The sequence below is a fragment of the Misgurnus anguillicaudatus genome, chromosome 6, assembly GCF_027580225.2.
Source record: "Misgurnus anguillicaudatus chromosome 6, ASM2758022v2, whole genome shotgun sequence".
NCBI lineage: Eukaryota > Metazoa > Chordata > Actinopteri > Cypriniformes > Cobitidae > Misgurnus > Misgurnus anguillicaudatus.
Window position 1 is genome coordinate 23,717,244 of NC_073342.2, and position 12,556 is coordinate 23,729,799.

At 36.2% G+C, this 12,556-nt stretch overlaps 1 protein-coding gene and 1 long non-coding RNA gene across 3 annotated transcripts in view; one reads left to right on the top strand and one right to left on the bottom strand.

Annotated features, from left to right (window-relative positions):
* Positions 1–291: 291 nt before the first annotated feature.
* roraa (RAR-related orphan receptor A, paralog a) overlaps positions 292–12,556 on the bottom strand; it is a 399,774-nt gene continuing 387,509 nt past the window's right edge. For both annotated transcript variants that reach the window (XM_055193037.2, XM_055193038.2), the window contains 5 exons: positions 12,413–12,545; positions 10,389–10,496; positions 9,414–9,524; positions 9,009–9,121; positions 292–6,847 (listed from right to left, as the gene is read on the bottom strand). In XM_055193037.2, coding sequence (XP_055049012.1) covers positions 6,683–6,847; positions 9,009–9,121; positions 9,414–9,524; positions 10,389–10,496; positions 12,413–12,545 — 630 coding nt within the window. In that variant the 3' untranslated portion in view covers positions 292–6,682. The remainder of the gene's footprint in view (positions 6,848–9,008; positions 9,122–9,413; positions 9,525–10,388; positions 10,497–12,412; positions 12,546–12,556) is intronic.
* LOC129434160 (uncharacterized) overlaps positions 9,420–12,556 on the top strand; it is a 58,630-nt gene continuing 55,493 nt past the window's right edge. Inside the window, exon 1 of the long non-coding RNA XR_012370085.1 lies at positions 9,420–9,550. This is a non-coding gene — a long non-coding RNA (uncharacterized lncRNA). The remainder of the gene's footprint in view (positions 9,551–12,556) is intronic.

A 12,556-nucleotide genomic window follows, 5' to 3' on the forward strand; every position in this document is an offset into this window, starting at 1 on the left:
TTCATTAACTTACATTCCACCATTGTCTGTTAGATACCTAACATTTCCTGTCCAATCAAATACTCTTTAGATGCATCCCGCCCTCTACGTTTTGTTACAGTACATCTTTGCTGGACTGTAATGAAACGCTATTGGTTATTTTAAAAAAGTGTGAGGGTGTTCTTGATAGTTCTGTTGTTTCAGTTAAACCACATCAAATAATGCTGCATATTCCAAATCACTCCAGTGGACCTAACACATATGGACTAAAGTCTAAACTAACTAGTACATTAAGAAATATGAGACATTGAATAAGAGCTCATTACAAGCGGTAAATTTTATTATGGGATAACAGCACATAAAGCACATCTAAAATCGATGTGTCCAATGCACTTTTAATAAAGATAATATTAAAGGTACAGTTTCTAAGTACAATATAACAACATTCATATTAGAATGAAAAGTATTTAAAAGACAACATTAAATTTCTTATTTTTCTTTACAGCGGTATTTACAAAATGAATCAAAATACTTATTTTCATATTTAAGAATAAGACAAACAGAAGGGAGCAAAACCACTATTAAGATACTTTCTCCTAAAGAGAGTTCAAAAGAGCTGAATAGAAAGGTACATGATCGACTGTCCCCATTTTAAGATCAGTAGCAAACATGTGACGTAAAAATATGTGACAACCGCAAACTTGTTCACTGCTTTTTTTCTGCAGTTGATGCCGCCCATGTGAGAAGCAAAATCCAACTCGCCCATGCTCCGGCCCTTGTGCCCTACCCTTCAGTTCGCGTTTAACAGACAACAGGAACGATCCAGATGTGTAGTATGTATCAATACACATATGAACATTTAAGATACATTGCCTTAGTCATTTTGTTGCTTTGAAATGATCAACTTAACCTAATTGGCAGGAATAAAATGGGACAACACAGAGTGGATTGTCTATTGTCTGTAATTTTGTCTCTGCTGGTATCCAAACAGGGCTCTGCCATTCATTGTTAAGCGGATACATCCAACCAGGGTGCAACTGACTGGATACATAAATGCATGTCCCATAAACACGTTTCAACTGTGCTGTTCAGAGGAAAACATCTGAGACAGAGAATTTCGACTGGTAAGAAATACAGGACACCACGGTAGACAATAAAAGTTTTCTTCCATGGCTATAAACAAACATGAAATAGCTCATTTACATATAAAAAGTAAATGAAAAGAAAGATTGGTAATACAAGACAGAAGTCACTTACATGTGCAAACACAGTCATTTGAGTAAGTCGAAAAACAGTGAAAACAATAACAAATTTCTGCATCATGTACCACTGAGAGGCACTCAGTGTAGTTTGCTATGTATTATTGCAAGTATATTCTGCCTTGCTACAAAGAGAAAACAGGAAGTTTTACACAAACCTTGTACAACTTTATTTGTCCTATACAATTAGTTATAATGCTTAACTGTCGTGTATGCATGTGTTTGTACTGCATGTGCGTGACACCTTAAAGCAGATGTTAAAAAGAAAAATGGATGCTTATCTTTAGAAACTGCAGGGAAGAATTAACAAAAAATGGTGGGGGCCGAGTCTACAGACAATCCAGTACTTCGCCATATCTTGCGTCTAAAGTCCTTACAGCGTAAGAAAGGCGTACCGGTAAACGTTTGATGTGAGGTTATAACAATCAGAAATAAACACAATACTGCTTTTTTAAGCATGAACAACCTCTTCATTGCAAAGATTCAGAAACGCAACGTTTAATAGATTTACTTAGCCGATACTGCTTTTGCTAATAATCTTAAAAGTGAGAAGGAAACAAGCCGCGTCCCAAGACTAGCACACTGATACAGGTACTTGCCGGGTATTCAAAAGTAAATTACTACTATTGTTAACTTTATTGTTATCATTATCATTATTTATCGAGTCCTTATATCAATGCTCAGTAAAATGAATGGACTAAGAGGGTGGCCTAATCTATGACTCCATCATTTTTGTTCACGAAAGTAAATTACCTAGCACCACACATCAGTATAACACAAAGATTTATGTCAGCACACCCTACCGCTAATCAAACTAAGTCTAAAAGAGAGAATTAGACTAAAAACAGAGATATTGTACAGCATGTTGAGTCTATTTGCACCGAGCATGGTCTTAATAGCAGTATTTTCTTCTTACCTATACAAACAGAAGTTACCTTTATACATGTGATCAATAAAACATTAAATACTGAGTGAATTAAAAGCCGAAAGGTGAAGTAGAGAGGAAAAAATGAAGCTGTACAGTTTACAGGCCATTTTTGACGTTCATAGTTCTCCACCCGGGAACAGAACTAGTCAAAAGAAAATGACAAAAATTAAACAAAACAAACAAACAAAAAAATTGTATAAATAAAAGATGTATTTACATGCAGATGTTCAAAGCCTATGCACAGAAAAAATAATAATAATACACAATATACTGTATATATATATTTATATATTTATATTATTGCTTGACATTCGATTATGGCTAAAGACTTTTTTTCTTTTCTTCTATTATCTAAACATATTCACTTTAATAACATCAGCTGTGCTTTTGGAAAGAAACTTCTCAATAATAATAATAAAAAAAAATGCAAGCAAAATGCAAAATTAAAGATGTATTGTACATCCTTACACTTTAACCTTCAGATCAAAATGCTGCTATGAGCATGACACTTTCCATTAATCCACTGATCATAAAGTTTACAGTTAAATCTTTTTTTACATGAAATGTGAGTGCATAGGCCTTGTTGCGTTTGCATAAATCTAATTGAAATGTTAATATCGAGGTGCCTTGTGTCATGCTGTACAGCCTCATCAAGGGGTATAAACTCAGTGCTACTTAAAACATCTTAAATCCCGGGAAAACAGAAGATCTTACGTACAATTCACCATCTGACCCTGCTGCATTTTATCTTTAAAGCCTTGTCTGGGGTTTGACCTTCAGGAAATATTACATAGCACAAACACATACATATTTGCTCGTACGCGCGCTCTTGCGTGCACATTCGGACATATATTGCTTCTCACAAAGAGGGAACCACAGATAAAAAAAAATACAATAAAAAATGCGAACAATTATGGATCTTCCACTAATAAGAGAAACAAATCTCAGTCTAAAATACCACAGATCCAGAGATGTTTAAGTACCTTTGCTTGTATTAGAAAAAATAAATTTGTCCAAAGTTCGGTTTACTATATTGCTTTAAAATGTCTAATACAAACTTCACTGACAAAACACGACATGCAAAAAGTGGCGAATCTTGTATCAGACTTGTGGACATGGATCATTGGACGAGAAACAAAATCACGACGGTCTGCTGTGCATCAAAGCTTGTTCATTAAAAGGGGACTCCACAGCAGTGGTTACCCTGTAGAAACCCGTATTTGTTACGCACGATAAAAATAGCCCGCGCGGACGTTGACGGTGGAGCAAATCACAAAGAGGTATTTGGCACATAGACTCCAACAGTTATGAGTGACAGTCTGAACAATCCCCATCCAGAAAAAACAAACAAACAAAAACAGTACGCTTGAGGTTATATTTTTCTCTTGTTTGATTTTTGGGAATTAGATCTTGGAGCTTGCTGTGTGATGTGATAAAACCAGTGGCCTATTGTGCGACTGAATTAAATGACACATTTGCATGGTTTATGATGTATTGCCGTCTTCTTTGGGCTTGACAGCTTGGATGCAAGTGAATAAGAGGATATGACATGAGCATGCAAGTTGCAAAAGATAAAAAGCGAGAAGGGCCGAGTTTAAAAAAGGGGTGACAAGCATGCATTCCCATTTTTAACATATCAATACCAGGTTCTGCCTCAAATAAATCCTGTTCCAAATCTAGCAAGCTACCTAAAAGATGACTAAATGTGCTAATCATATTCCAATACAAGTTTTATGTTATCATGTGTCCAAGCAAAAAAGTATACTTTCTCATAGGAATTAATGTGTATAGGAAAATGTTAGAAGGCAGCATAATAATGCAACCCCGCCTTTTGGAACAACTTTCAAATCAGGAATAAGTCTAAGATGCTTTAAAATGCTGTTTATTCAGCTCACTGGATTTGGGAACAGAGCTAATATCTAATTTTCCCTTGATATTCCCTGCATCAGTGTTCTCAATTATCACAATATTACTCTCCCTGAGCCTTGTAGTACAAGCACTGCTGATTTACAACAACTAAACATGAACCTGGATTGTCATTCACAGTTTAATGATGGACTGTAATAATAAGGGGATGCACTGCACTGCAAAAAATAAGACTAATATTTTTCAATATTAGTATGCTACAATAAGATTACTAAATGACTTAATTGACCCTGATCGTGCCGTTGAGATCAAATTATTCACGATAGCTTTTAATGCAACAGACTGTAGAGCTGACTAACACGTTTAAGCTACCGGTTTCAGAATCGAGTTAGACAGACTCTTCCCTGAGGAAAATACTTGAAAAACCACATGATTGGGAATGAAAATGTTATGACAATAAAAGCAAAACGATAAGATGCTCTCCAAGATCTACTCAATGTCGGTTAGCAGGTCGTTGAGGTTTTACATGGGGATTTCATGAATGTCACAACATAGTTTTACTGGAATGTTACAACACAATTTCTTCAGACTCAAAATAGCAGGATAGACCACTATGGCACATTCAAAAGACTTACAAACATACGCAACGCACAACAGTTAGGTATTCCAAAAAATAGCACTACTACTAAAATTGTATTGTTCTTTGAAAAAAAAATCATAAAAAACACACAAATTCTAATTCATTATTGCAGGATTAAGTGCTATATCATCCTTCGTTCCCTTTTTTCTTTCATAGGCTTTATACAATGTTACAAAAATAGAGGATTTCAACCAGACAAGGCTTTGAATATTTATCTTTTCTTATTTTTCACGCTTACGCTCCTGACGGGCGTTGTTGCTGGGCAAAGACCTTCACAAGAGCTGTTTTAAAAAGATACACTTTCATCTCGAGTCCAGAACAACACATGAAAGAACGGTTGCCAGATCAACTCAAAACCACCACTAGATGGAACCAGACTGAAATGTATGAAAAAGCTTTTCTATCCAAAAATAGATCAAAAACATTTAAAACATTAAACATTTAAAATTGACCTATAGGTTTTATAATCACTTTTATAATCGGTAGTATTTGTGGAATATCGTTCAAAAATGCCGAGCACAGCAAATACACATCGAAAAACTGATATGCAACCCCTCAATTTGATGAAACTGTGAACTGTTGGTACAGCCGTTTCTAAAAATGTTACACAACAGAAAAGCAGAGCTTTCTGATCCCGAAACAGCTTTCTGACCGGGTTGCCTTGTGCCAAAAATGTAACGCAGATCTACGAACAGTATTCTGAAGCTGCCGTTTTTTAAAATAAATATATGAACAGATGTGAACAGCCTTTACCCAGCACCAACCTCGCAAATAAATACACAAACACGCACACAAACACACACCCACCCACAGCAGCGTTAGGGTTTCCAGCACTTGTTTTCCATAACCGTGGTATTTATACATGCAACACACACATAACTAGGTAAATATACAAGTCTTAAATTAAAGAAAGGTGCAAATAAAAGTGCCTTATCAATTTTTCACAATTAAGAATAGTCTAGCTACTAATATCATACATGTTATTTAAAATAGATTCTATAAACATATTTTTTTCTGTATTGTTTGTACTTATGACCGTATACCCTGTAACACGTTAGGAAATAGGGTGGAATGGATCCTTCATTGCATCGATGTTGGCGGTCGGACCATTACGTTAACACCATTCCAGAGAGGGACTTAATAGCAGATGGCCTTAAAAGATATCACTTAAGCAACTATGGTAGATGAAGTCTCTGACAGCTAAAAGTAATTGAGCTTTTACAACATTTCAACTAGAATTACCAGAATTCTACGTTTTTCCTTCTTTATAGACGATTGTCCGTAGAAAGGTGCTGCTTTGTCACCAAATGCCGACAGACATTGCTTCACACTTCTTCTCAATCTCTCCTCTTTATCTCCCGTCCTCCTCGAATTTCTCTTTTTTTCGCTGCTGGTTTGTATTCTGACATCAAGCGTTTCCAGAAAAAATCAAAACCACTGGAGGAAGGAACTGGCTTAGCCTGGGCCATGCAGACCACATGGGCCACAATCTGTAATCTATATTTCGGTATGGTACTGGTACGTAGTTAAACATTCTTTATATTTCATTTTCTTGGCTCGTATGTGTGGCTTTCTTTAAAAATGTTTAAGATACTGGATCCAGGCGAATGCTCTCGGGAAATCGTTTTCAGCTTGGAAACGAGTCAAAACAATTTATGCTGATCGTGACAAATCGCCATGGGACCGTTCTCGAATCGTATGCATGGACTCTTCAGGTTCAGCCAGAAAAATAGAGTATGAAAAACAAGCGTCTACTCATCTTCTCATCCTCTCCCCTGGGCTTCACATCCCACCTGTGTCAGTAAATGGAGGGAACAAACCCCAAAAATAAACCACTGGAGTCAAAGCCAGTCCCACGAAGAAAAAAAAACACAAAGAAAAAGGGAAAAGTGTGTGTGTGTGCGTCGGCCGTCCAGGTGTGTGTGTATGTGCAGGGCACTGGTAAAGTGTCTCAGATTTATGCTTGACATTCCCCACGGCGTGAAATCCCCGGGCGGGCGCGGGGAAGCGTTACCCGTCAACGGGCATGGACTGCTCAAAGTCTGATCCGAACAACTCCTTGTACAATGGGGGGAAGTGGGCTCGCACAATGTCTGGGTATATTGCTTTGAACGCCGTCAGCTTTTCTGTATGCCGGCTGCACAGAGCTCGCAGTGTGGAGACTTTGCATATCAACTGCAGAGACAGAGAGAAAAGAAAGGTTATTTTTATTTGCTAGATGGAGCAAAATACAGTCCTTTTAATCTAGTGACACATCTACTGACACATATGGTCTTGGGTTTTTCTGATAGCTTTAGCTAATCTTTAGGATGGCCGATCAAATACGACTTAGATGAAGTCGTACAGTTAAAATAAAATTGACCTTTCTTTCCTAATACGTTACTGCTTTTATTGTGGTTCATAAGTGCACTTTATCCTAAATATTATATATTATAACCTTTAATCAAAATCTAATAATTCTCTGCACCTGAAACAACTTAATTTTTTATTATTTTCAAGCTGTCCAATATTATTTCCTACTAAATAGTTTTAATTGGAAAACGTTGACAAAAGGAACAACTCATTAAGAAAACGCATGTCTAGCAGTATATTGGATCTGTGCATTACATGTAGATCTTAAAGTGAGAGCACACCAAATAACTTACATGTCTGCAAAACAAACAAAAAATTTATTTATATTTTATTACTAATCGATATTGGACTGAATGGAAATTATATTCAAAAGAATCAAATTGTAATACCCAGCCCTTGTCATAACTAATTAATTAAAATAACTATTGAGCATATATACATAATTATTTAGATAATACACAAATACATAAGAAATGTACAAAACATTGTGGCTATGGACAACACATTCAACATTTATTCGGTTATTTACTGCTTTATTAGCCTGGCTACTATTGCAGATTTGTGCACAACTTTTGCTAAATGTCGTTAAAAAAGATTGATAAATACATTTTAATAAATATGTACAAAATATCTTAATGAAACATGATCTTTACATAATATCCTAGTGATTTTTGGCATAAAAAACAATCATTTTGACCCATACAATCTGTTATTGGCTATTGCTACAAATATACCCATGCTACTTATGAAACATGGTCACATGGGGTGTTTCTGGGAGGTTACAGTACGCAAATTGAGAATTAAAAAAATTATTATGTGACTTTTACACACATTAGGCGACCTGTAAATGCGAAAAACCTTTCCATTGCAGTTTTGCGGATTGTGGTGGACAACAACTAATCGCGATTAATCGCATACAAATAAAGGTAGTTTTTGCATAATATATAAGTATGTGCTGTGTGTAATTTTATATATATAAATAATATATATATAAATAATATAAATAATATATATACATATACCTTACTTCCGGTTTCGTTTTTTTTATGGTCTGACTAGTTGCTAAACTGATCTCTTGAACAAATGCTTCGTCGAAAATAACAAATGTTTTGGTTTCCTAGGTAACCTATGTGTTGTTGTTTTGCTTGTTATAGAAATAAACTATGTTTAAAGAACTTTGTTGTTATTTATTCTTAGCGGAGTTTACCGGAAGTTACGTTCAGAACCGCGACAGCCGCTTGTTTATGTTGTTACTGCTGAAAGGGTCTATATATATATATATATATATATATATATATATATATATATATATATATATATATAATACACACACATTCATGTAAGTATTTAAGAAACATTTGCATGTGTGTGTATATTTATTAATATTTTTATATATTCTATATATATTATATATAAATAAAAATACATATAAATAAAAGAATTCTGAAATGTATACATGTGTGTGTGTTTCTGTTTAAATACACACAAAATACACACAAATATTATGCAAAATAAAACACTTTTATCTTGTATGCGATTTATTGCGATTAATCATTGCCCACCAATACTAAAAAACAGCTTTTTATATTTAGGAGTTTTTTTGTGAAATTGACGTGTTTCCATTGGGCAGCAACTATTGTGTGTGTGTGTATGTGTGTGTGTGTGTGTGCCTGGTAATTATCACGTTGTGGGGACCAATTGTCCCTACAAAGATAGAAATACCAGTGCCCTTCGTGACGTTGTGGGGACATCCTGACGTCCCCATGAGGAAACAAGCTTATAAATCAAACAAAATGATGTTTCTTGAAAATGTGAAGAAGCAGAACGGTTTCTGTGATGGTTGGGGTTAGGGAATGGGGTAGGTAAGGGGAATAGAATATACAGTTTGTACAGTATAAAATGCAATACGTCTATGGAATGTCCCCACAAAACATGGAAACCAGAATGTGTGTGTGCGTGCGTGCGTGCGTGTGTGTTGCAATACCTTTGTCAGTATGCCGTCCTCTCTGTGGTTCTTTTGCAGAACGTGCTGGAGTGCCAGCTGGATTTTCTGCTGGAGTTTCTCCACCTTCACCTTCTCCTGAAGCCAAGATCGATCTAAACACACATGCACAGACGGGTGAGGATGTTACACTTAATTACAATCCGAGCTGTGACCTAGCAGTTCACACACACACGCTAAGAGCTGTTTAGCCTTGGTGCTTATGTGGAAGATGAAGTGGCATGTTTGAATCCGGCATGCATTATATCTCAAGTTCAAACTTGTCATATTTCCATTTTTAAATATTAAAACCTGCAACCTGATCTAAATCGCCCTGTGTGGAAGAGGTAAACAAGGTTGTGGGTGACATATTTGTATCTTATGTTGTTTCACATGAACCATGCTTACCTGCAGACATCAACACAAAGGCAGAGAACAGGGCGATCTCGTCTTCAGAGAGGTGCATAGAACACAAGTTTTTCCCAAACTCGAAGACAGAGCTGATCAAATCATCGCAGCCTGTCACAGCGGAGACAAGGAAAGAGGTACAGACAGGATTGAGATGAAGCAGTAGACAGTGTAAAACAATGCAATCCTTGCGCATTACAGAATGCTTTTCGCACTGCGTTTTTCCTACAGACTAATCATGTTTTGGCGAACAAGATGGGTTATGTAACCATGACTGGGGTCACTAATAAGACTTTAAGTAAAACCTGACTTGTGAGTTCACACAAAGTCTGAGAGATTGTCGCTGGCCTTTTCTCAAATACTCAGAAAACAGATGCAGGCTTGTATAAGAATGACAAAAAAATGAGATATTGCCCTTACAAAATAGACACAAGTATTGATAGAGTGTTAGCTTGCAGGCTGCGGCATCCGCATACCCACACTTCTTTTTACATCTACAATCTCCGTACATGTGTGTTTGTTCTGGCATTTGGACATCTTTCCGCCTCAAAAGGTTTCCAATGTGTGTGTATATAACTACAGAAAAGGGATTCGCTAATGTCATGGCATTCAAACACAAATGCTTACACAAGAGAAACTACGCCCAGACTACAGTTGTGTGGACAGTGTGTTTGATAAAAAGCTTTTGGTAGATGCTTAATCTTGCTCGGAGCCTACATGCAGCAACAATTCTAAGTGGCATCTTCAGGGAGGAACGTTTAACTCCAGGTGTGATGGAAATTTGGTTTGCTTGTAAATGTTTGTGTTGTGTTGAGTTAAGCTTAGACTTTTGGTTGCCAGTTAGGCAAATAGGTTGGGTTCTAACCACATTTGAATGCTGTCAGCATGTGTAAGAAGGTGTGGCTAACTTAGTATTTCAGAAAAGACAGAATAGTAATTCAAGATATCAACATGTCCCAAACATTCGTAACTCACCTAACGATTTAAACACGTCAGGCCCTGCATACTTTCCGTCGAAATAGACTGTGTTGTTCTGAGGGTCGAAGGCACGGCACATTCTGACAAACACCACCTCCAAAGAGCCTGCACACGGATGAAAGAAAAAATATTGTCAGGAATGGACAAAAATAGGAACAGATAATTGAGACAAACTTTGCACATAAAGTTTTACATTGCAATCTCAGTGTTGCCCTAAGAGGACTTTTAGGTTGTGGTAGAGCAACCTGCTGGTTTGTTTAAAAAGAGTTTTTATTTTGGTAAAATTATGACACTGAGGTTTGTTACAACCAGTAATGCAAGAATGCACGTTAAAGGGATAGTTCGCTTTAAAATGAAAATTCTGACTCATCCTCACGTTGTTCTAAACCTGTATGAATTTATTTTTTCTGATTAACATAAAAGAAGATATTTTGAGAAATGATGGTAAACACACTGCAGATAGTGACTATAGACTCCCATAGTAGGAATAAAAAAATATTATGGAATTTAATGGGTACTGTAAACTGTGTGCTTACCATCATTTATCAAAATATTTTCTTAATCATTTATCACAATCACAATACTTCCAAAATCTTTATTTCCTACTATGGAAGTCAATGGTCACTATCTGCAATGTGTTTACCATATTTTCTCAAAATATCTTCTTTTGTGTTCATCAGAAAAAAGAAATTTATGACAGAATGAGTAAATGATGACAGAATTTTCAAATAAAAATATCCCTTTAAAGGGCACATATTATGCAAAAGGTGTTTGGACATAAATTGTAACCATTGACTTCCATAGTAGGATAAACAAATAAGATGGAATTCAATGGGTACCATCAACTGTGTGCTAACCATCATTTATTAAAATATCTTCTTAATTATTTATCACAATACTTCCATAATATTTGTTTCCCTACTATGGAAGTCAATGGTTACAATCAGCTGTGTGCTTACCATCATTTTTCAAAATATCTTCTTTTGTGTTTATCAAAAAAAGAACTTCATACAGGTTTAGAACAACATGATGATGAGGAAATGATGACCAGATTTTCATGTTTGGGTGAACTCTTTGAACCAAAGCATGCTGTTTTATTCTCTTGTTAATGTGACATCACACAAACAAATCCCCACTCATGGCCACTGCCTGACTGGTTAATTTTACACAAAAGCTTTTCTAAATGTGTTTGTTAGCACATCGTAGCCCTAATGCGGCTTAATATACTATTGTCTCAGACTGTTTTTACAGAAATTAGATCTATTTTTAACCAAAAGCGCTCACTGACTGTTGGTAAGAGACTGAGCTCATTTGCATTTCAAGGTAAACACGTGAAGCTTTTTTGCTCCCACCCAAATAGGTGCATTTTGGACATGATAAAACAAATGATCTGTGGGGTATTTTGAGCTAAAAATTCACAGACACATTCTAGGCACACCTGAGACCAATATTACATCTTGTAAAAATTGGTATAATATGTGCCATTTAAGAATGTGCAATGGGTGTGTAGGCCAAGGATTTACATCTGTATTAGCTTATTTGCATATCTACTTTGCTAAGTTGACAATTAGCTGAATATATTTGTCGCCTTGCTCTCAGTTCAGGATGTGTATGTGTGTTTATATTATTCTGGTGGAATGCATTGCTGTTATTGTTGTTACAGCAGGCTGCCTTAGTGAGCACAGGCTTAGCAGATAAAAGCCACGTAATAAAAGCCATTAAAGAGCTTTAAGAAGATGCCGGCGGTTTAAAATATCATGTCAGACGATAGCGCTCACTCACTACTCTGTTATTAATTTCGTTTGAGCATCGAACAAACAGAAACATTATGAGCTGTTGGGATCATGACGGGGACAGTGTATGTGTTATAAAGCATACGTATAAAGTATACAAATAGCACACAACAGAAATAGTAAGAGTGGTATGCTTTTCCTAGGAAATAAAACAGCAGTTATACTGGAGCGAAGGATTATTTCTTTTTAAAGACAGGATGATGGTAATGTAAACACACGTGACTTTACCTGCTTTGAGAAGCACTATCTGATCATTCTGACAGAGCTCCATGAAGCCATCGATGCGCTTGGCAAACTCCACCACGTACTGAATGGCCTCTGTTATTTTAATGGCACACAACTGCCACATGACTTCTCTGGGCTAAAGAGAAA